The sequence below is a fragment of the Ambystoma mexicanum genome, chromosome 8, assembly GCF_040938575.1.
Source record: "Ambystoma mexicanum isolate Mex_15411 chromosome 8, UKY_AmexF1_1, whole genome shotgun sequence".
NCBI lineage: Eukaryota > Metazoa > Chordata > Amphibia > Caudata > Ambystomatidae > Ambystoma > Ambystoma mexicanum.
In genome coordinates this window covers 1017552167-1017577303 of record NC_090929.1, presented here as the reverse complement: position 1 = coordinate 1017577303, position 25137 = coordinate 1017552167, and the positions used below count along the sequence as shown (strand labels likewise).

The 25137-nt window shown below is 44.6% G+C and overlaps 1 protein-coding gene across 1 annotated transcript in view; it reads left to right on the top strand.

Moving 5' to 3' along the window:
• LOC138472665 (inhibitor of nuclear factor kappa-B kinase subunit alpha-like) overlaps positions 1-25137 on the top strand; it is a 1781717-nt gene that overhangs the window by 836498 nt on the left and 920082 nt on the right. Inside the window, exons 7-8 of the mRNA XM_069610956.1 lie at positions 13919-14043; positions 16044-16151. Coding sequence (XP_069467057.1) covers positions 13919-14043; positions 16044-16151 — 233 coding nt within the window. The remainder of the gene's footprint in view (positions 1-13918; positions 14044-16043; positions 16152-25137) is intronic.

The following is a 25137-nucleotide window of genomic DNA, read 5'->3' as shown; positions in this document are numbered from 1 at the left end:
CTTACAAAAGAAGGTGTCTACAAACTGGGAAACACCACAGGTGATCCCTGCAGTGAGCAAAAAACTGACAGCAAAATATAGGGCATCAGCTGCAGATCCCCCTATACTTGTCAAAACACACGAGCCGAGAAAGCTTAGTTGTTCAAGCTGCAACTTTGTCAGGTAAACAGACGTCATCATCACAATCCTGCGGGATTGTAGGGTATGCAAAGTTTGATGCCATGGCCAAGAAAGTTTTCTCGGCATGCAGCATGGCCCTAAAGTCTTCTAATGCCACATGCACGCTGGCAAGATTTTGCCACACCCTTTGGGAGTGTGCTTCAATGGCGGCTGACCATCTCCCTGACGGGGAGGAGAGAGACAGTTCTTGAACATTATCAAGGACGGAAAGGATGCTATGTGCGAGTCCCTCCAGACCGTTCTCGACTCTGTTGACAGTATCAGCAGAGCCATGGCGGCTAGTACGACAATCCACATATTTGCGTGGTTGCGGAAGTCTGGATTTGCTCATGACGTACATTCTAGTCTTCTGAATATGCCCTATGACGGCACTTATCTATTTGGCAAGAAAGCTGATGACAGTTTGGAGAAGTTGCAAACTTCCAAGGCGGCGGCCAAATCCATTGGAGCTGCGATAAGACAAACTCTGAACCACCCCACAGGTGCGCCCTGGAGGGGTAGGTCCTTTCGCTATTATTCCGCATTCGGAAAAGGCAGAAGACAGCCAACTCAAAGAGGCCAGAGACATTTCCCCCGTGATGGACAGGGTAAGGGTACTAAGACCGCAACAGCAGGTGCTGCTTTACCCTGAGCATCTGCGTCAGCCACCCCAAAACCTCTCTGAGGTCTTACATCACTAAACATCAGTAGGAGGCAGGTTAACTCAACATCTGACAGAATGGCAGGCTATATAACCGGTACCTGCAGCGGAGAGGAACAAGGGTTGGTACTCCCAATATTTTCTAATTCCGAAAAGGAAAGGAGGAATGAGACCCATCTTGGACTTGTGAGAATTGAACAAGTTCTTTAGGAAAGACTAGTTAAAGATGCTTACCATTTCTCAAATCCCTCAGGTCCTCCAATTTCAGGATTGGTTGCTATCTCTGTACCTTCAGGGTGCTTACTTTCATGTGCCATTACATCTCAAGCACAGAAAGTACCTGAGGTTTGCCATTGGCAACTCCATCTGTTTCGGGTTCTGCCATTTGGGCTGACCTCTGCCCGAGGGTTTTCACCAAGCTATTGGCGGTTGTGGCAACGAGTCTCAGGAGAGAGGGGATTCACCTCTTCCCCACCTAGATGATTGGTTGATCAGGGCGGGTTCCCCGGAACAAGCTCTGCATCATCTAAACTACGTTTGCCACTCCCTCCACAAGCTGGGCTTCCCCCCTCAACTTCAAGAGGTCCCACATGATAGCATCACAAAAACTCTAGTTTATTGGAGAAGTCCTGGACACATCCCTGGGGAAAAGCCTCGCCACCAGAGGAGAGGGCTCGAAACATTCTTCAGATGGTGACGAAATTCCAAAATGCCCAATATCTTCCAGCGTCCGATTTTCTGAGGTTGGTCGGCCTGATGGCATCCTGCAACATTTTGGTGCCTCAAGACCCAGTAGTCTTAGTTCTCAGGAAAGATGTCAGATCTCCTTCAAATTCCGAACAGTCTCACTGGACCTTCAGTGAGACTGTCGGGGAAAACATCTTGAAAGGAGAACCTTTCTGGCAACCATGGCCAGAGAGAACAGTAGTGACGGACGCCTCCCTCATGGGGTGGGGAGCTCATACCAGCGATTTGACCATCAGCGGTCTTTGGTGTTCATCGGAGTCCAAACTACATATCAACCTTTTAGAGTTCAGATCAATCAGACTAGCGCTGAAGGCTTTCCTGATGGCTGTACAGGGAAAGAATGTCCAGATAATGACAGACAACATGGTGGGCATGTACTATCTCAACTAGAGAGGAGGTGTAGGGTCACTACCACTATGCAGAGAAGCAATGCAACTCTGCTTTTGGGCAATACAAGGAGGAGTCTTTCTATCGGCAGTGCACCTAGCCGGAGAGAAGAACACAACGGCGGACGCTCTGAGCAGGCAGAGTGCAGTCTCCCATGAGTGGCAACTAGCTCAGGAAGTCCTTTAAGAGATCTTCGCCCTTTGGGGATCCCCTCAAGTGGATCTATTTGCAACGAATGCCAACAGGAAGTGCGAGCTGTAATGCTCCAGGGAATTTCCCCCGAGAGGAGCTCTAGGGGACGCGTTTGTGGTGGACTGGGAATTTCCACTCCTGCGTGTTTCCTCCAGTCCCCGTCATTCCTCATGTAATAAGGAGGTTCAGGAAAACCATGATCCTAATTGCCCCATATTGGGCAAGGAGAACGGGGTACACGGACCTTCTAGACATGTCCATCTGTCCTCCGATTCGTCTTCCACAAAGAGAGGATCTACTCTCGCAAGAGGAGGGTCAGGTTTTCCATCCGGATATCAGGATTTTCACCCTTCACGCATGGTTTCTGAAAGGCTGAGGTACAAAGATTGGGACGTAATGGAGGTGTTGCTTTCGTCCAGAAGGCCAGCAACCAAATCCTTATACCGCTGCCATTGGAACAAGTTCTGCAGCTTGTGTTGGGACAAGAATGTTGACCCTTTTTCATGTAATAAGTGTTATCTTTCCTTTTGCACTTAGCAAATCTAGGGCTCCAGGTATACACCATGAAGGGTTACCTAGCTGCGCTATCCATCTTCAAGCGCGCAGCTGAGGATCCCTCATACTTTTAAAATGCCCTTGGTAATTCAATGTTTGAAGGGATTGACGAATGTTTACCCCCAAATCCTTTTCAAGTTCCTCTGTGGGACCTAAATTTAGTCTTAAAATAATGGGTACTCCTTTTGAACCCCTTCATTCATGCCCGTTGAGATTTCTTACCCTCAAAACTGTCTTTTTGGTGGCAATAACTTCTGCCCGAAGGGTGAGTGAGTTACAGGCCTTATCCTGCAAACCTCCTCACACTGTTTTTCGTAAGGATAAAGTCGTTCTGAAGTGCAGCCTAATTTCCTCCCAAAGGTTGTTTCGGAATTTCATACCACCCAAAAAATAACCTTACCTTCCTTTTACCCTACCCTCCTCCTCATCCAGGAAAAGAGTAAGAAAGGCTGCACAGACTTGACCCAAAGCATGCTTTGAGTTTCTTTATTAGCAGACTAGCAAAACTAAGGAAACTGACCAATTGTTTGTGGGACACACAGGTCATAAACTGGGCCTAGACATCACCAAACAATTTCTAGATGGATCATTCTGACTATTGTAGAATGTTACAAATTGGCAGGTTAAGACCCTCCGGAACATCTGAGGGCCCATTCAACCATGGGTATTGCCTCTTCGTCAGCTCTTCAAAGGGGAGTTCCAGAAAAGACATTTGCGCAGCTGCCATATGGTCGTCTGCACACATCTTTACAAGGTTCTATAGCTTGAATTCCTCCACTAGCCAAGAAACTAAATTCGGGAAAGCAGTTTTGCATTCTGTGCATACTTAAAGAATTACATTTTTACTCCCTCCTCCTATATAGATTACTGCTTTGGGAGTTTATCAAAGATAAGGAATACGTGGGAGGACACAATCCATTCGAAAAAAAAAAACTACTTACCCATAGTAATGTTCTTTCGACTGGATGTTCCTCCCACGTATTCCTTATTGCCTCTCCCATCCTTCCCGCAGTAAAACTTCCCTTGTAATTGCAGTTGGCGCTCTCTCAAGTGTAGCAACAGTCTCATCCTGGACAATGTCTAACACTTAAAAACGGAACAGAGCAACGGACCCTGCACGCGACTACTTATACTCGTGATGACGTTGTTGTTGAGACGTAAACCTCTGAGGGACATCGACTCAACAAGCATCGCATCCCCCCTCTTTTAAAAAAAAATAAACAAAATTCCGAAAGAAGCAAGCTGGATATGGGAATATCAAAGATAAGGAATACGTGGGAGGAACATCCAGTCGAAAGAACGTTCCCATGGGTAAGTAACTTGTTCTTCTTTCCCCTATACCCCCTTTTCAGGGCTACACGAGGCCCCCAGCAAAAAGAGCACTAGAAGAGACCAAGGGAAATGGAAAAAGGAGCAGCGGTAAGGGGGCAACAGGTAACATTCAACTATTCTGCTGAGTAGGACCAGCAACTACACCAGTGAAAGAGGGGAGTTTACCACAATTGTTTTTTATTGAGCTGCAGGCAGGAGAATTTAGTGTGGCGTGTTTCTTACATGGACAGAACACATCCCCAGAAAATAGTTTTTTGGCACTGATGACTGTGTAATTCAACTGACTTTGTGACTGACAGAATTACAGTTTATTTATGGATCAGGAAGAAATGAATGATGTTTTGAAGTGGCCAAGTATAGTTTGTTCCAGCAAACTCCTCTTTCGTACAAAGTGGCTTACGCCTGATGTCATTTGGGCTCGTTGTCTAGGGACTTTCCCCATTTAACTTCTTAAGACTTGGGGCAATAGCCAGAATTGGTTCATGGTATTGTCATGGGGCATAGATCACTATGGTATTTGGTTTTGCCTCTCAGTTGTGCCTTGTAGTAATAGTTGTTTGAGGAGGGGTGGTGTAACTCATTAGGGAGCACCTTGTGTATCAGTAAAGGTATTTGCCTTATCAGTGTTATGGATGAAATGCTCCACAGATGTTTGTGGTATTCACAGCATGAGGATACCTATTCAGTATGGCCTGGGAACACCATCCCAGGTGCTTCCTAAATAAGACAATTGAGCAGTTTGTGGGAGTTTCTTAAATGTAATTAATTGAGAACTCCCTTAATTTCCCTGATGGCCCAGCTTTAGGTTTGTTTTACAGCTGTGCTAGGTAGACCTGTTTCTCCACCTCTTTACATTCCAGATGCTGATATACGTTTCTCGTTTGAAACCTTGTACCCCTTGTAAAATGAGTTATGGGAATAAGGAAGCGCATTGATTGCAGATTCCTGGTGAGTGGTGAATGAGATGCATAATATAATATATAACTTATGCATATAGGTAGATTTCTTTTGCTCCCACCATCGGTTGGCCACGACTTCAAGAAGCGGTTAGTATTGTTGCATCATTGGGCATGGCTACGCCTGTATGATGGATTTTTTGGACAATTGGTTAATTATACCCTGCAGGTAGAATCGGTGAAGAGGGAGACCAGCTCCAGATTGCAGGTTTTCGATTTTGAGGAATCGACTGACTGGGATGTATTGTTATCCCACACAGCCACGTGTCAATGTGCCAACAGGGAAGGCCTCGCAGCCAGCCCGAGCTCCAAAGACTAGGCACTCACCAACAACACATGGCAACCAAGAGGCTGTATACGCCTATGGTTCTATACATTAACCTTAGCGCCTGGAAAGTAGCTGCTCCAAAGTTGTCGAGCACACCTCGAAACGCAAGGAGACAATACACAAATGTCTGGCTGAGTTAGCTCTGATGGCGGTGTATTGTGTGGAATCACACTTCACGTTTCACACACAAGTCTGCTCAGACAAAGGGACTTCCAAAAAGACACCACCCAGCCAACTGCCTGTACAGCCTTCCAGGAATATACAGAGAGGCAACACTGTCATTATCCTCTGCTATACAGCATAAGGGCTTAGTTGACTTTTCAGAGTCGTAGATGGACTGGGGGGGAAGGTGATGGAGAAGATATCCATCCTACTGAGACACTCTACGCCAAACCGAAACACTGTCATTCCCCCCTCCTGTTGCAAAATCTTTGGAGCCGATTCTGGAATCCTGACAGGAATGGTCTATGTTGGATTTTAAGGTTACCATGAACAGTTTGATTCATGGAGGAGCACGAACTTGAGGCTCCTAAAAGGAACTTGGATGTACAGCATGTTGAATCGCATCCCAAAAACCGCATGTTGAGTAACAACCCAAAGAACAACTACCTGCCATCTATTCAGACTCCCCAGATCTGTATCAGGAGATGGGAGACGATCACGCTCGTTATGGAGGGATAATTTAGATACAGAGGAATATATGCTGCCTACACAGGATGAAGAAGATCGTCTGGTTTACTTAATTACTAACCTTGGAAAATTTGCAATACACATGCGTCATCAACAGAGCTGCTGAAAAGTTTGGCATAAAAGCACATGAGTTGGGTGAGGATACCAACTCCACTGACAACATTTTAGAGGAGAACAAACAGATATCTCACTGCATTCCACCATTCCAATCAATGAAGTAAAGGAGTGCGTGTTCTCTCTCTCTCGTAAAGAAATATCGTCCTGCGCCACCAGACCAACACCAGACTCACTAGGTGACGGTTTGCTATGGCTAGGGAGAGGGCTAATTCTCACCTGTCCATTACAGTATCCTCCTGACACGGAGAGTGTGATCATTCATTTACAATTGTGGACATATAGCAGCAACCTCAGCTGCGTTCAATATGTGTATAGCGAATGCTCTTATGGTCTGATACAACAGGATGACACAGAAGCCCTGAGAAAGAATATCCCATCAGAGCTACAGCCATAATTTCTAAAAATGTCCAAGAAGAGAAAATGGACATCATCAAGAATGCTCTGGATATAGCTGAAACATCAGGTTGCCAGGTTTCAAGGGCTGCAGTCCTAAAACGACATGCCTGGCTAAGGGGAACTGGAGTTAAACCAGAGACTCATGCCACCCTCCTGTGCTAGCCCTTGGAGGAATCTGTCCTCTTTGGGAATGCAGTTGATGAGGCAATTGTAAGGGTGAAAAAAGATTGCGACACCCTTGAGACCCTAGGTGAAAATACAAGCACCAGCTACCAGCAAAGGGTCTGTAGCTAATAGGAGATTCTTATGGACACACTCATGCATGCTTTCCTCAGCCCAGACAACCCAGCCATCAGGTAGTAGCTGGTCCACTTTACTTCACTGCACCCACAGACCTATACATTCAGATCGGCACCAAGTCAACACTGCAGAGCAAAACAAAGAGGAACAAAAGAAGGAGCTCATGAAAACATACCGAAAAGCCCAATGGGGTGACAAAGAGAATATACAATATAATATGAACTTTGCAAACATTATTAAAACACCCCGAAGATTACAAGGGGATGAAAAGGGAAGCAGCCAAATAAATACAAACTTTATAAATCCATTACGAACATCCCGAAGAGCACAAGGGGTGAGAGAGACTATCCAATATGATTTGAACAGTGCAGAGCAGATAAACACACCCTGAGGGACACAAGGAAATAACAAAGGCGGCAGACAGACAGATATGAACATTGGGGAAACACCTAGCGGTGACATTACCTGGCAGGAGAGTATACTAGGCTTGTCCGAGTGGACACTAGGTAACGAAGGGACAAGGATCCCGTCTAGTCAAAGGAACAGGGTCTGGGGGCCAGATGAGAATGGGCAAAACCCACCAGTGGCATACATAAAGGTCAAGGACCCACCTGGATACAGGAAGAATTCTAACCAGCTGGCTGAAGCCCAAAACACTAGGGTCTCTGAAGTTGAAGGTTGTAGAAATCAAGCCTGGCAGGTGAGTAAACCAGATGTATACACTGTTGGAAAATTCTACAATAAGGGCTGGCAGGTTAGTGAACCAGACCTGAAAGTGACTGGGAAAGAACATTGTTTTTGTGCTACGAACTGGGGGAGAGGCATTCCCCAGAGGACTTTGGTAAAGAATGTTATTGTGACAACAAGTGGAGCTAGAACAACAGGAAGCGTTCCCTCCAAGAGAACGGGGAACTTGGTTATCTTTAAGTTGGATGAACAGTGAACATTGAACTGTATACATTCTTTTGCAGAACTGCAGTTTGGTATCAGCAACCAGAACGGGAGGGGTATCTTTCTGAAGTTAAGATGACACCCATTTGCATTTGGTTTATATTGAAAGTGTAAGGGACGGCAATAGGCTGAGACACATGATGGACATTGCTGTTCAACAGACATCCTGACCGGGTTCATAGTATTCTTTTGTTGAGGCAGGGCAACCCCTCATAGTAGTTGGGGACAGTTAGCCCTCTCCCCAACACCTTTTCCTTTCTTTAAGACAAATAAAAGTTTATAACCCAAAACAAACATGCCACCTCTGTCTCGTCTATCCCCTGCTGCACCCTTACAGATTACAGAGAACACTGACAGCGCTCAGTGAATATGGCTGAGAAAATTGTCTTCACGTACAATACAGGTCAAAACTAGTTTCCTAAAGCTGGACAATTGCAAGACCATACTGACTCCATTTTCTAGTGAGGGACATTATTCAATTAAATCAATCAAGGAAGTCAACAATATAATAGCCTTTTTTTGTGACACCAGTTTTTTTCAACAAACTATGATATACAAACCATAGGTGGCTGACACCCTGTATATGTTCACTATTATGACCAGGCAATTGCTTGTAGCTACCGCCATACAAGACATTGCAGGCACCATGCTTTCGCCCATCTACTTGACAACGTAAACTATGTGATGCTACCATAAAAGATGTGTTTGTACCATACAGTCTACCACTATACCCATGCATTTTATGCCATGCACTTTTTAATATTCACGAAGCAACATCTTTGTATGCCTGCTAATGCACTTATGTAACCAAGTAAGCCTTCTTAACAGCGCCACGATGCCCCATGGCAGTGGGCGCTTTATAAATTCAAATAAATACATTTATTCAGTATAAAATATACACTTGTATTTTATTTAATTCAATGCACAGTAGAACATTTAATACAAAATTGTTTAAACATTTTTTTTAAAGAATGTATGCTTTTTTTGATTAGACAGCTATTCACAGGTTAAAATGCAAACACTTTCAATACAACAACGCACATTAGAAAAAACACCATTGAACAATTGTCTTTACAACACAACAGTGCCAACATATAAAATTCAGAAAGATCTATTTATTGTGTTTTACATCATACCCAACATGTTTCTTTCAAGAAGACCTTTTTCGTCAGACATTCATCAGTGGGTATCCTGTTCTTTTATTCCATGGCCGACCACTTGTATCCTGAGAGAGGGTTACACTTTTTAAAACTATTTAAAAAAATAAAAGAACATTTTTTTACAACCCGCTAAGTCACCTCAAACACGAACACCCGGAAATGAATCAATGACATCAATTATCAACAAACACCTTCGCTAATAAAGCATCTGTGTATGTATCAGTAGACATACCAGCAACAAATTACTGCTATACGGTACCTGCTGAAATAGCAATACGGAATTCGCTTCAACGGGGAGTATACGTTCCACAGAAATCATTATCAATCGGATTCTATAATTTCTTCAAAAACCCCTTTAATGGGCAGGTACGGTGTGGGCACACTGCATAAAGACAAAATGTAACCCGAAGTATATGTAATGCTTCCATTTTAAATCGCACCAAACACATCCCAAAAACTTTCGCCATACTGTGTTGCAAGTCACCTAGTTGCATACCTTTGATAAGTACGACATTCTGTGTACCATAGTCAGTACCTCATGCTTAGTATCCACAAGCATCAACACGCTCTTATTAATTCAATCTTGTTAGTTTCTCCATCACCTACAAACATTGTAACCAACAAAGCCACTTTCAGAGTCTTATAGGATCAAGTTCCTCTCCTTTTGACTACAGTCAACAATTAAAGGCGAATACCAACGTCCGGTTTGCCCAACACTTTATCTTACACAGACCTGCAGAGGAGTATACCATATATATTGGTCAGACAGTAATACCAATGACTGCAACGATAAATAGCGTCCTTTGTAAATGCTGATAAACCTCCTACCAATAGCTTACCTCACTGTGGCAATCGGCGCTTGAAACAGTGACTCTTCCACAACACATCTGGTCTTACTCCATCCAGTTTGTACTCGCAGCAAAACAGCGCAAATTCCCAGCAGACCCATACATTAGTCATAGAAACTGGACTACGAGGGGTAAACCACAACCAACACAAACAACGGACACACCTTTAATGCCGTCTCTAGAAACAACTCTGATGGTTTCTGTGAACGAGTTTTGTCCACGGGATATGCAATTTTTACACACCATAGGAAAAACATTATTTTTCTTTTTTTTTATGTACGCCAGACATAGTTTGTAATTTTTTTTTTTTTAATGAAAATGTACTCTTTTTGGCAACGGATTTGCACATCGTGGTAAGCATTAAACACGTAGTGTTTAGCCTAAGCCACCTACATCATAATATCAGATATGACAAACAGTCACGTTGCTCATACATTTGTCAAATACATTTAAATGGTGCAACAGCCATAAGCCACCATGACATATTGGATAACCATTGGCCACAGTAAAGATCATTTTTCAACAATCCTCATATCAAAGCTGGGACTGCGCTCTTATTCACCAAAATATCTTGGACCAGTGCAGCAATATGTTAAATCATTATTTTGCATACTGTTAAGTCCACACATCAAGTACACACAGAGTAATATAAATTACATATACACCATGACATGTTAGTTGCTCTGTTCACATTGTAGGCCTGCAGGATACATCGTACTAGTAGCATCTCACAAATGATTTAGAGGAATCCAAGATCTATCATTGAGACCGACCAGCATTGTACTCCTCATTTATCCCCCTTATGTGACTTTGAGTTTTGAAAATTAATTTCTGTTCCAAAGTTATACGTTTCTGATCAGTTTCCTCTTTACTTGGGCCATATGCTCGCTTAAGAATAACCCACATGAAACTTTCATGACAATGTCCTTTCTCAATAAAATGCTTTAGCGTTGGGGCCTGTATCACATTTGCTTTGATGCAACTCCTACGTTCAATCAAGCGGGTCTTACATTTACGGTTCGTTTTGCCTATATAATATAAACCACAAGGGCAGGTGATCATATATACAACATCTGTACTATTACAGTTACAAAAGTCTGTAATGAGCCACTTTGTTGGTATACCAATATCTACCTCTTTGGATTTAGTCGTGTATTGACACATGACACACTGTCCACATTGATGATGCCCAACAACTGGGGAGTAAACCCCAAGGGTGGTCTGTTTCATTCTGCTATTAGCCCTTTCTTTAATATTGTTTCTGATAAGGATGTGCCTAAGATTTTCAATCTTCTTGTATGCCACCAGGGGAGTCAGCCTTTCCTTATTGTACACTTTGTTCCATGTTTTGGAGATTACATTTTTAACTTTGTAAGACTAATCAGAAAATGTGTTAACAAACACTGTTCCACTCTGCTTCTTCGATTCTTTCAGGGTTTGTTCCAAGAGAGCCTCACGATTGTTATATGCACGTTTTGCAGAGTCTTTTACCAATTTCTTGGGATACCCTGGTTCCAGAAGTTTATTCAGTAGAACATTGGCGCTGTCCTCATAATGTTCTCTGAGGCTGCTATTTCGTTTTAATCTTAAAAATTGTCCAAATGGGAGATTACATTTAATATATTTGGCATGGTGACTGGAAAAATGCAAAAGTGCATTTCTATCTGTGCTCTTATTGTATGGTTTGACCCTCAGAACACCTGCTTGATGAAAAATGGAAACATCAAAAAAATTGATTTCCAAAAACTTAATTTCCTGAGTAAATTTTAAATACACATTCTAGCGGTTAAGCCTAGTGACAAACTCCTCAGCTGAGGCTCTTATCGCCTTCCGACACTATGAAAATATCAATATATCGTGACCACTGCCGCAGGTTGACTTTGTATTGATTATTGTCCTAGTAGATGATAGATTTCTCAACCATTTCGACATACAAATTCGAAAGAAAATTATCTTGCCATTAGTCAGAGTATGTATGGTGGGCAAAGGAAGGTGATGCAATCAAGGAGTATCTCTGATGCGGTGATTGAGCAGACCTCTCATTATTGCTATTTGGGTTTGCCTATTGCTTCACGTAAGAGGCCAGAAAGCAGCGATCATGTATAAAAGGAAGAAAGATCTCATCCTGGGCAATATAATTAGAAAACTAACCTGGTATACAGCAGGATTTAGTTGAAGGGCATCTTGTTATATAACAGTTATTGCCCAGCATTGACATATGGCCTTGATGCACAGTTGTGGGACTATGGAAAGTTGGCTTGGTTGAACAAGATGGAGGGTAAGCTATTGAGAACCATCCTGAACTTGTCTCCGAGTCCCCATGGCGGCTCTTAGTCTGGAACGGGGCTTGATTTCCTTGGCGGGCCAAGTCCTATGTAAAATAAGGATATTGTATCTAAAAATGGTCAAATCTCCGGCCTGTGCTCTTCTTGCTTAACCTGGTAATATAAGGATGATTGGTGCTCTAAAAACGTTCAGAGATATGAATGAGAAGCTGCATAAGGAAATTGGTTGGAAGCCGGCATGGGCTGAAGCCTATACTAGCTTGAGACAAGAATTTCTCAAATAATTCCAGCTGAATAATTGGCAAAAGAATCATGAGCACCTAGGAACCCTAAAAACCTATGGTGTTTTTAATAAACTGAGACATACTTGCCTACAACCCCAACAGTAATTGATAGTTATGTCCGGCATTAGAGGCTAGGAGATTTGCGCTTCTACTTAGGATTGGACGACTTGCAACACTTTCTGTAAGAGGTCCTGAGCTGAAAATATCTATAGAGAACCAATGTTGTAGGGTTTGCGTTGTTGAGGGTATGGTGGAAATGACCAAGCATGTTTTGACTACTTCTAAACATTTGGGGAGTCTTTATAGGCAGAATTTAAGTGCTTTCGTAATCGACTATGACCATATAAAATCAAATGAATTCTGGACATACTGCTTAAACGCACAGACTATGGCTATAAATTATGCACTGTACAGCATTTGGACTGGTGTTGGCAAGTAGGAGAATTACAATGGCTCACAATATATGTAGATAGATAAGCTGCTGGGAAAATTTTTCGGGAAGACGATGGGAAAGTTAGTATTGCTGAGTAATGATGTATGCATTTGTTGCACATTGTGCTGCATTTAATATAGAATTATTAATTAATTCATTAATTCAAACTATGTTAATAACTATGTCTGAGTATTTCTATTACCTGTATGTGAAAGGTTCTTTGAACTGAAACACATTACACACTCAAAAATGTTAAAAAGAATTGCAGAAGGTAAGCTAAGTAATTGAGGGTCCTGCGACCTTGTTAAGTACTTACTAGTGAGTTTGCTACAGTAGTGCTCCTCATGTAGTGTTAGATCTGTATACTTAAAACGCTTCATGTACTTAGGACTCAAGTCATTGGTGCCCTGTACTGTGCACACATTAGTGCATGAAGTGATATTTAGTGCAGGGAGTTTCGTTTTTATAGCCAAAGGAAAAAAGTGGCTACAGTACTATGACATTGCTGACTTCAGTAAACTGATCTAGTTGTGATACTAGTGAACCTACCCATCAGTTGGTGTCTTACTCTTCTCTTTAGAAGAGAACCACCAATGGGTTCAAAGGCATCCACTCCACCTCTCTTCTAAACCCTTAGCTTTTTGAGACATCCCAACTGCTCTATATTATAAACCGTCTCAACCAGTACCCTGTATTGTGCAGGAGGCTTACTGGGCGTCTAGGACCTGACACAAGAGTTTTACACATTGAGCAAATAAACAGTATAATTAAGCCCCTTTGAAGATAAAGCTGATCATAGTTTGAAAAGAGCAGAAATGGCTCTCATGTGAACGCTATATATGTACCCCTTGATCTGCAGTAGACGTATGCTTTTCAGACATGCTATTTCTCCATAGCCTTCCTTCCCCCTTGGAAGATTTTGCAATTTAGAAACATCATGTTTAACTTTGGAGGAAGCACTTCATGTTTGTTTGGTTGATAGTTGTTTCCTATGTTACTTGTAGGTTACTTGTAAGTTCCAGCTCTTCAGTGCATGGCTCAACCTACTAGGAAATGTGCCCTTTGTGGTTCCTTCATGATGCCTTAGCCCACCTGCCCACTTATTGTACAGAAAATCTATCTTTTTTTTCTCCGTAGGCTCCTGAATTGTTTGAAAGCAAGTCCTACACGGTCACTGTGGATTACTGGAGCTTTGGCACTATGCTGTTTGAATGTATAGCTGGCTTCCGTCCCTTCCTTCACAATCTACAGCCATTTGCATGGTAAGGGAGTTAGAAACATATTATTGCTCACCTGCTATGGCTTACCCATCAACTTTAAAAATGTACACAATTTGTATTTTTTTACACTTTCATAAAATGCTATTTTGTACAGTAATACATCTGTTTGGGTCTTGTTCATCACTCTTGTCTTGCATTTTATAAGGCATTCATACCAAACTAATACAGACCTTTACTAGAATGCATCCATGATCTCTCCTCTGAGTTTTCTCATTCTTGGTCGAGCTACATTGTTCTGGCTGGAAGTGCTTGACCTCTTGTTAAGATGGTGTTCATGGGCACAGGACAATGATAACGAAATTAAGGGCCTTCTCCTTGAAAGATGTGATCTCCTTTCCCTGAGGTGTGCTATCTAGAGATCTCCCTTCATGTGCTATTAGAGCACACGTTATTTCAGACCTTTTTTCCTGGCAGGGGTGGGAATCTTTGTGAAATGAGTAAATAGTGCAACTCTCCTGTGTGTCAACTTGATCCCATTGCTTATAGCTCCGATTGGAAGAGACTGAAAAGTTGTCTCTAGCTTATGATTTGTTAATTTTTCAGACTAAATGCTGGTTCCCAGAAAAAGGTCCCTTGAGACTTTCTTCCTTTTCAAGATAGTGGCGTATTATGCCTTTCGGAAACTCCATGTTCATTAATCTTCTTTATGGTAAATGTAAATGCCAAGAGTGCTCTGGCCTTGGAGCAAAGCAGGGTATGTTTTTTAACTGGAAGATTCTGATTGTCCATGATCACACAGTGCCTGCCTTTGTAACAGTGTGCCTTCCACTGGGATGGCAGAGTGCCCCTGGATGATAGATGGCTTCAGTCCTACCCACAATTTCTGGATCCGCATTATGCTAGTACCATTGTAGATTGCAGAAAGCAGTTTCGGTGACCGGCAGTACATGCTACCGGTTTCCAGATGCGAGAGACTGTTGCTTACTTCATGCTGCACCCAGTCTAGGTCCACCCATGTAGGTGCTGCCTCCTTTTTCCCCCTCCTACGGTCTCTGTAGCTAAAAACACCTTAATGCTGGGTCCAATGCAGAGCACAGAGGGCATGGGATCCCTTCCTGGTCAAAGTTCAGGTTTGCCAAGTCCAGATGATAGATGCCCCATCTCTCAAAGGGTAGATGCCACTTTGCTAAGGGGAAATATCCTTTACCTTTGGATGATCAGCCTTTAGGAGTGACTTTACGCTTCAATGGGGGTAAAAAGAAGCAATTATTTCTGACGTGCCAAAAAATGGCTTGAACATATGTTGGAGCTTTGCTGTGTCTGCTTGGAAGTCTGAGCTTGGGCTAACCGTCTGTTAACAAGATAGAAGAGTGCTTCATAATAATCTGGCTCCTAGTCATTCTGACTTTGAAGTTGATCTTTGTTCTTAGTGGAAGAGTAGGCAATATAGTTTACATTTTTTGTGCTGAGCTTTCTTTTTCTTCTTGCTCCACCACCTCCCCACCCCACGCAGCGAACAAGTTTACTGATCTACACTAAAGGAACATGTTCTCTTTCTGTGCACCCATACAGATGCAAATTCAGCACCCAAACCTCTCCTGCATAAGATTAGTCATTCTCTGCACAGGCATGCAGTCTCCCTATATGCAGGTGGGACCTTCTTTTCATACACCTATACAGTGCCCTTGCTTCTGCCTCATAGACACAGGAACACATTACTATGCATGTTCGTACATGTGTCTTCATGATCTATTACGGACTACCACCACACTTGACTAGAGAGAGAGACACAACCAATGGTGGCCAAGTGCCCGCCCACATACATTCATTAGCGTGCTTTCAAAGCCCCATATATGCTGGCATGGTCTCCATGGTGTCCAAGAGATATTGCGAAGGCTCTGTATAGTGAGGTTTACCTGCAGGCTTTTGGTTGGTCTGCACTAGAAAGTGATTGGCATCACCCTGGATACAACCATAATCTATTACAATGACTGACTCCTCCTCATAGCAAACTAATTTCTTATTTTGTCTTGCTTGAGTAGGCACGAAAAGATAAAGAAGAAGGATCCCAAGCATATATATGCTTGTGAGGAGATGGCAGGTGATGTCCGGTTCAGCTCACACCTGCCGCACCCAAACAGCCTTTGTAGGTAAGTGGGCTGACATCTTACTATCCGCACGTTTTCTTCAAGCAAACTATATTCAGTTGAATCTGCACAACATGCTCCAGCTTGCCACATTTAAAGTCTGGATGCCACTGTAGTGCATTGAATGTTGCCTTCATTATTAGCCTGTTTTAGAAAAACTGAAGTCAATCTCTTCTGACCAATATTATGTGAGGTGTGATCCTGCTTAATCATTCCTCCTTGTGTGGCCTTCATCTCATACTTGTGTGTCTCCTTTATCTCGGTGTCTAGATGACACAATAGCGTTGTATGTTGGGATTACATGAGCATTGTGTACTGTTTGTCATTGACCTACATTCTGTGAATTTGTTTTGAATTTGAAGGTTGGTTCTAATGAGGGTCAGACGCTATTTCAGTTTTTGCCATTGGTGTAAACCTAAATGCTCACCTTGGATATCTTAGCTCAATGAAAGACCTCCACTGAAAAATGTAAACATTCACACTCCGATCAAAGGGGTAAGGAGAAAAGCCGGGTCTTCTTAGATTTAAGTAGAATTGACCCAGCCTTTGCCCATTTCTCATGAACTGAGGAGCCATTAAATGTCGATCATTTGCTTGAATATTATGTCCTGATGCATATTTGTGAACACTGGCACTGATGAACGAGAAGCCAGCATCGTAAAAGGTAGTATGCCAGACATAAACACTTGACCTACATATGAAGAGCCGCAAGGAGGCAGTGCAATTGTGTGACAGCATGTGAGACTTGAGATTTTTTTACTCGAAGAAACAATCTCTTGGGGTGCTGTTTTGGATTTCCTTTAACTTCAAAATCGGTCTATTGGTGAAGGCTCTGATATCCTCTGTTACAATAATCCAGTCGAGAGAAGATAGCCCTTCTGCAAAGCGGCGTTTGTTCACTTACTCACTAAATTGGGAAAATACTCCATGCAAATAATTGGGGTATACTATGCTGAGCAATTACAAAGTTCTGATTTATTTATAGGTTATGAGGGTACCAAACCACATAGGTTAAGAATAGGATAACTCAGAATGCAACACCAAAGAAGGAAACCAACAAGATGGAGAGTTACAGTAAGAATTCTGAAGATTTTACCTTCTCTTCAATTTTTATTATGGACACATTACGTACTAATTTTAATGTCTGTTAATTAACCATGTGTTGTAGTTATGCATTTTTCTCCATTTATTCCATCACACACCTTTCTTTCTCATTTTGTCTTCTGTTTATCCTTTTATAAATAAGTCTTTGTCATGAGGGAAAAGGACAAACCACCGTCCTTGAAGTGAGCACATCAAGCCAGAAGCAAAACCAGCAGTAGGGAATACTCCAGAAAGGCAGGAGAAACTGGAAAAACCTACCCCTTAAAACCAATACAGGCTCATATATTCACTCTAGGGCATGCGTGTGGGGAAATAAATTACCCCTGGCCTGGGAGCCTTGTAGGCAACCCAGAACCACATATTGTGAAGTGGGGAGGAGGAAAAAAGTGAGGATGGGGGGGGAAAAAGATTGTATTGGCAGGGGGCACCAAGTCCACCTGACCACCAAAAACAGGTCACTGATCCGAAAATAGAGGGGGGCAAAAAGTCAAAGGGAGTCTGAAAAGGGCCCTACAGAATTCCCCAAAATTAAATTCTATCTTTAACAGTGGGGCACTGCACCCAACCCATCAATTGAAGCCCAACTTCTCTTACGGTTGGTAGATTGACAAAGCAGTCAGGCATTATTCCAGAGTGGATAATTAGGTTGACACAGTTAGTTATTCCACACACTTATTCATAGAAAACCCACCACACTGGTATGCTAAAATAAAAACAACACTTTATTAAGTTGCACATATATATCTCCCTTAGTTAGATATGCACTTTGAGTAGACATAAGACAGTAAACATACCAAGTGTATGTATCAAAACAGTACATTTGCATAAGACCCATCCCTTTACTATAATGTAGGTACACTACCTGGTGATAGGTTAATTTTGTACAGAGACAATGCATAAGAAAGAAGGCACCAGCCATTTATGCACAGGATTAATAATTACCAAACTCCAGATACCAAAACTTAAGTTACTGCGATGCTAATCTGATAGTATGTACTTTTGGAAAAATACAAATGTTACACCTTACAGTCAGTGTAGGACCTAGAAAATAAGCAGGTGTGGGGCAATTCACAAATATACGGCCCAAACCCAAAAGCCTTCAAAAGACAAGACACATTTAGTTTAATAGCCGCAGGACAGTAGACACCCAGAGAAAAATAAGGTTCACTACAAACAATGACAATGTAATCAGCCTTTAACATGAGCCAATGTGTAATAAAATACTTTAAAATGACATTACAATACACAGATACAAGCTAAAATGCCAGTCGTTGGCCTAAAACTCGCTAGATGCATGGTGGATGGAGGTAAATGCCCAAGAGCAGTTAAGTTCCCCTTAAGTCACTTTGCAAGAGTTTTAGGCGAGTAAAATGTTCCCCATATGAATCGTGTGTGTATAGAGAAAGGAGACAAGTCACAGTTCTACCCCAAGGATGTAAGTATGGTAGCAGATAGCCGCAGATGGCACCAGAAGAGACCCTAAATAGCTTCAGGGGAGCTTTGAGAACCATCATCCCAGAGAGGAGATGCAGCACAGGCAGAATCTTCTCCAATGGAAGTCAGTGTGAAAATGCAGGTAAGGACGTCCTACAGAAAACCTTAAAGTTGGACCTCAAACACCCATTTAAGTATGAAGATCAACTGACCAATTCAGATCTCATAGAGAGGTTTTCACGGTGATGGTTCCCAAAAAGTCAGTTCAAGAAGCTCCAAACAACCTGAGTGCAGTTCATCTATTCAGTTGTGGTTTACAGGATCAAAACAGCCAGGGATTTGAATCCCGGACCAACAACAACCAGACGGAAAAGAATAATCACCAATCCTACTATTGGACCCTCAACCGAAGAGCAAAAACCATGGCGAGGATTACTTGACAAAGTCATGACAACCCAGCAAAGTAGGGTCCGGCAGCTTGACTAACAAGGAAGGCAGTTCACCAACAGGGAAATGGACCCACAAAGAATACTTTGGTGGGGTGACCCAGGACGGTTCAGAAGAGCAGATGAGGCAGCGATTGGGGTCTCAATCCTGTTCCAGTTGATGGCAGCTTCAACACCAAGATGAAATGATCAAGGCACTAAAACTGGAAGTTGGCAGTAAAACGGGCAAGCAAAGGCCTCAGCATGGCAGGCCTGGCTTAGCCAACAAGAGGGGCCAGCAGGAGGATGACTGAGGCCCAGGAAGGATGTCCAACTGAAAATGAGAACCGGGGTTCAGCCCAGCATACAGTGTTCAGCAAGTATGGCCAGATCTGGTCATTTAAAATGCAGCAGCTGCTCAAAAAGGGCAGTTGGGATTCCAAGATGGCCATTCGCATGTGAGCACTGCACCCCAAGCTCCCGACCCGCGAATGCAATAAAGCACAAAAGCAGCCGATCAAGCCATACCCAGGAGCTACTGAACATCGTATGCTGCACCGGGACAAGGAGTGACTCCAGGGACCACACCATCTGGCGGCTGGGGTTCCAGACCCCACGATACCTAGTGCACGTGGGCCTGTGAGACCCCTACCTACTTGACTGCAGTGGGGCCGGTGGGGCAGTCAACACCGTGCAGCATCCGATCGCTCTGCACCGGGCAGTCAATCGCAAGTGCAGAGCCACCACCGGGGTCCCGCCGGCAGAGAAAGAGCTGTCCCCAAAAGGCAAAAGGACATAACGAGAACCTGCCAGTAAGGCCAACAGTCCCGGGGCCGGCCTCTTACCAAGTAGGCTCACCGGGAGGCGATGCGGCCCCACCGGACATCTCTAACCCCCTCCGAAGACATCCACTGGGGAAGGACGCTGATCCGCTGAGAGGCAGGGTGTCAGCGGATTGGGACCTCAGAAGCGCAGCCTCCCTCCCGATGATCCGTGCAGCCGTCCGGGCACCCACGGAAGTGGGGGGTGCTTCCAGTGAAGCATCAGGGCAGACAGAGGAATTACCATACCACACGCACAAGTAAGTGGGACGGGGGCTCCTGGGCGAAGCCCTGGGAGCCAGGCAGCAATATACCCGGGACGCGAGATAACTGCAGACGTAGACCTGCCCACACTCGCCAACCCACGCCGGACAGAGCAGCGCCTCACTAAAAACCCAGCCAGGAAGCTCAAGGTCTTAGTCTGCATAAAACCCCGCTCCCCCGCCACACCCGAGGAAATACCGGGAACCCGGCACGTAACTGAGCATGACTGAGGTCCCGGCTCTCACAACACAGGCCGGGAACCTCCGCCACAGACCTAGGCATTTCACTCAAAGCCTGGCACAGCCAGCGTTATAAGTTACAGGAGGCAATATCCACCCGGACCAAGACGCCTCAGCTGGGCTCCCGACACATTGCAAGGCGATCGTGAAGGGCTCAAAATCCCAAAATGTTATCCGGGTTCACACAAGAGCGGCAAATAAAACAACTCACAACATAGAGAACTACTACCACGTGGTGGGGGGTTTACCCATTCTACACCATTAAAGGAACTTTAATAGAATCTACTCCCAAGGAAAGGGCGATACCTTCACGCCCAGCATGGGTGCTGCCCCCAAAGCTGGTTAAAGCACGCATTGGCTCCTGGTGACCCCATGAGGGACCGCGGAAAGCTCTTAAAACCCCGACCCTTGACGCGTCACTAAGGGAACCCAGTTTGGGGACACCAGAGGACGCAAAGGGCAGGAGGCCCCACAGACCAGTACCCGGAGCTACAGACTTACAGCCCATCACTGACCCCGGAATATATCTGGTGAAGACGGGACCAACCACAGTCCAGAGCCTCGATAAGCACGCCTCGCGATGTCCAGAAACAGGAATAAGGAGTCTCTGTCGGCTCTCAAAAACCTTAAAAGGTCACAGGAAGGAACCCTGGCACAGATATGGGCCAGAGAAACGGATCCACCTGGGGGCCACACCACAAGCGACTGGGCCACTGAAACAGAAACGGCCCCCTCGCAGGAAGACCAGGAGAGGCCGGTACCGCATGCCACACTCAAACTCCTCCTAGGAGAGATAGTAGACAAGATTACCACGGCAGGCCCGAAACAAATGGACACCCTGATAGAAGACCTGGCTGAAGGAATACATTAAATAAGAAGAGACATTAACAAAATTGAGGAGAGAGTGGACACCAACAAGCGTGCCATTCAGGAACTGTCACGCCCTCTCACACGACCTTTCCCTCTTCACACCTCTCCTCCTCAGGCGCCTCTCGCCGTAGTATTTCCCATTCACACCACCAGCAGGGAAAACACGGCAGGCGGAATACCATGTTGGGCGGATCTGCCTCGTTTCGCCCTTTTCCGCGTTGGCGTCTGCCATGGCGCCTCTTGCACAGCCGGCAACGTCAGAATACCAGGAAGTGCCGGCAACTCCAATCGCTGGCCACGTTGCGCTCCATGCAACGTACGCGAGCAGTCACGTGATACGTCATGTGATACCGCTCGCCCCTTCAAAAGAAACCGGCAAACAAGACTCTTTGCTTCACAGCTACTTCAACTTCTACGGAGGACTGTCATGCATTACCCTTGCTCTTGTTTGCTTCGATCTTGGAACTCTTTTCGGATTTGCTATTGGATTACCCTTGGATTTTGGCGTGCTCTCTGATTTTCTGGACATCCGACCCCTGTTATACTCTGGACTTGCTCTTGGATTGCCCTTCTGTTTTGCAACCTTCGGATTGCTTCAAGCCTTGCTACAGATCTTGCCACACTCCACGAGGTACTGGGAAGGAGTGCCTATTACATCATTCCAGCTTGCCGTGGATTTCCTTGCGTAGGTTTTCTACCTACATTCCATCTCTATTAGGTAAACTGGTGTCACTGCATCCTGTTTAACTCTTTCTATCAATTGCCCATTGCCATTGTAGAGTATATTCCTGATTATAACCTTTTGCCTTACAGTACTCAGGGGTCCTTCCGGCGTTCTCAATACCAGGCTGACGACAACACTCCTTCCTGTGGCCTCAAAGATTGCTCGGGCAGTGTTTATATTCTGCTCGAGCGGTACTTGGGGACGGAGGCATTTTATAACTGCACGACCATCAAGTCGGACCCATCAAGTTAGAACAGACTGTGAAGCCTTATGGTCGTCCAGTTATGGATGTTTCAGCCGGGGACCCTGTGACTGCTTTAATGCAAGCAGTGACATCGCTTAGGACAGATATGGCAGTTGCTACCACTGCCCTCCGCACTGATTTAGCCTCTGCCACCACTGCACTGAACCATCGTCTTGATGCCATGCAAAGCACCCGACATCCCTTACCTGCTGACGCTGAGTTCGGCGATGCGGCCTCATCCCAAAACACCCCCATCACTCCACTTACTATGCCAGTCCCGTCTGTGGTGGTTCAGACTCCATTTCCTCTAGCAGCCCCTGAGAGGTACCAGGGAGATCCTTTGAAATATCGCACTTTTATTAATCAGTGCAAACTACATTTCTTATGCCGTCCTCAAGCTTTCTCTGATCCAGTCTCTAAAGCGGCTTTTCTACTCTCCCATTTGTCGGGTGTAGCAGCCACATGGGCTAATCCGTTTTTGGAGAGCAATCATCCCGCTCTGTACGATTTCGAATTATTGACTCAAGAAATGGCTAAGGTTTTTGACACTAGATATAAAGCCCAATCCAGAGACATGGAGCTCTTAGATCTCACTCAAGGTCGATCTACTCTCATTGAGTATATTACCAAGTTTAATCAACTCGCCACCGAGACTTCATGGCCAGAGAATAAGAAGGCAGTGATCTATTATCGGGGTCTGTGTGGTTCCATGAAGGATGCTTTGTCTGTAGTGCCCTCCCTTCCCTCACTTTATCTTGATCTGGTAGATTTAACCTTGCAAATCGACGCCAGGCGGGCAGAACGTAAGGGGGAAGCAGGGATATCCCAGAGCTCACCTTCAACCTCATCTAGCACCTTACCTGAACCCATGCAGATCGGCGGGGTACGCAGTCCTATTACACATGCCGAACGGGAGCGCAGGAGGGCAGACAACGCTTGCTACTACTGCGGACTCAATGGGCACTTTGTAAAGGAGTGTCCCCGTCGACCAAGAAACAAAGCTCCGGGTTTTCCGAAGACTCGCCCTTGAGATCAGGGGTTGGGGCGAGTCCTATACCTAATACCTCTGATCTTGCTTTTGGTCCCGTTCGACCTGTGGTGGTGCAAGCTTCCTTAAACCTAGCTGCAGGAGTTTCCCATGCAATACAAATAGTGATCGACTCTGGTGCTACTGGTTGCTTTATAGACATAGCGCTAGCCAATGCTCTAAACTTACCTCTGGTCCAAAAGAAACACCCCGAACCAGTTCATGCAGTAGATGGGACGTCATTAACCTCTGGACCGATCTTACACCAGACAGCCCCTTTGGAATTAGTCATACAGGAAGTCCATAGAGAGACCATGTCTTTTGACCTCATAGCTACACCTCAGTTTGGTGTTATCCTGGGCATTCCTTGGCTAAAGAGGCATAATCCTTTGATTAACTGGGGTACAGGTCAGGTACTCTTTGAATCCGAAACGTGTCAATACTACTGCCTGCTTGAGACACCTCAGGTTTCCAGTCCCGCAGACATCCTAGGGATAGTCGCTTCATTAGACATAGAAGACAGGTCCGATTCCCCAGACACACACATGATAGGGGCGGTCACAAATAACATACCTCCTGAGTATTATGGATTTCGGGCAGTGTTTGACAAAGGCTTTGCAGAAGGCCTTCCTCCACATCGATCTTACGACTGCCCCATTGATTTAATCCCAGACGCCCCTATCCCAAAGGGGCGGATATACTCCTTAACCCAAACAGAGGAGCGAGTCCTTCAGGATTACATACAGCAGGCTCTGCGTCTAGGTCATATTCGCCCATCAACCTCTCCAGCTGCAAGTCCCATCTTCTTTGTGCCAAAGAAGGAAGGGGATCTCCGTCCCTGCATTGATTACAGGCGTTTGAACGCCATCACAGTAAAAAACCGCTATCCTATTCCCCTTATTACCCCGTTGTTGGATAAACTTACTCATGCCACAATTTACACCAAATTGGATCTACGGGGTGCATACAATCTCATACGCATACGAGAGGGAGACGAATGGAAGACGGCTTTCTGCTCACGACAAGGGCTGTTTGAGTATACAGTTATGCCGTTTGGTCTCTGTAATGCTCCTGCTACGTTCCAGCGCTTCATGGATGACATATTTGGCGATATCCTGAACACATACGTAGTAGTGTATTTAGATGACATATTGGTCTTCTCTTCCTCTCTCGATGAACACATCAAACATGTCAAGGAAGTGTTGTTACGTCTGCAAGCCAATGCACTATTTGCTAAACCTGAAAAGTGTATTTTCCATACCAGCCAGGTTGAGTTCTTGGGGTTCCATATCTCTCCAGGAGGCCTCTCCATGAATCAGTCCAAAGTTCGGGCAATAAACGATTTGCCAATTCCGACCACACTCAAGCAATTACAGTCATTTTTGGGTTTTGCCAACTTTTACCGACGGTTCATAGCCGGGTTTTCTTCTATTGTAGCACCACTCACTGCGCTCACTAGTCCTTCAGTCCCCTATGTCTGGTCCGAAAAACAACAAAATGCTTTCGATTCTCTGAAATCTATGTTCACTACTGCTCCGGTGTTACAACACCCTGACCCTGAACTCCCGTTTGTCCTTGAGGCAGACGCATCCTCTTATGCACTTGGAGCTGTACTGTCCCAGCCATGTCCTGCCACTGGTCGGCTACATCCGGTGGCATTTCACTCTCGCAAGTTCACAACAAGTGAATTACACTACACAGTCACGGAAAAAGAACTATTGGCCATTAAAGACGCCTTACAGACCTGGAGACATCACCTTCTAGGAGCAAAACACCAGACGGTGGTGTTCTCAGACCATAAGAATCTCCAAGACCTTGCCTCCTTGAAATCTACTAA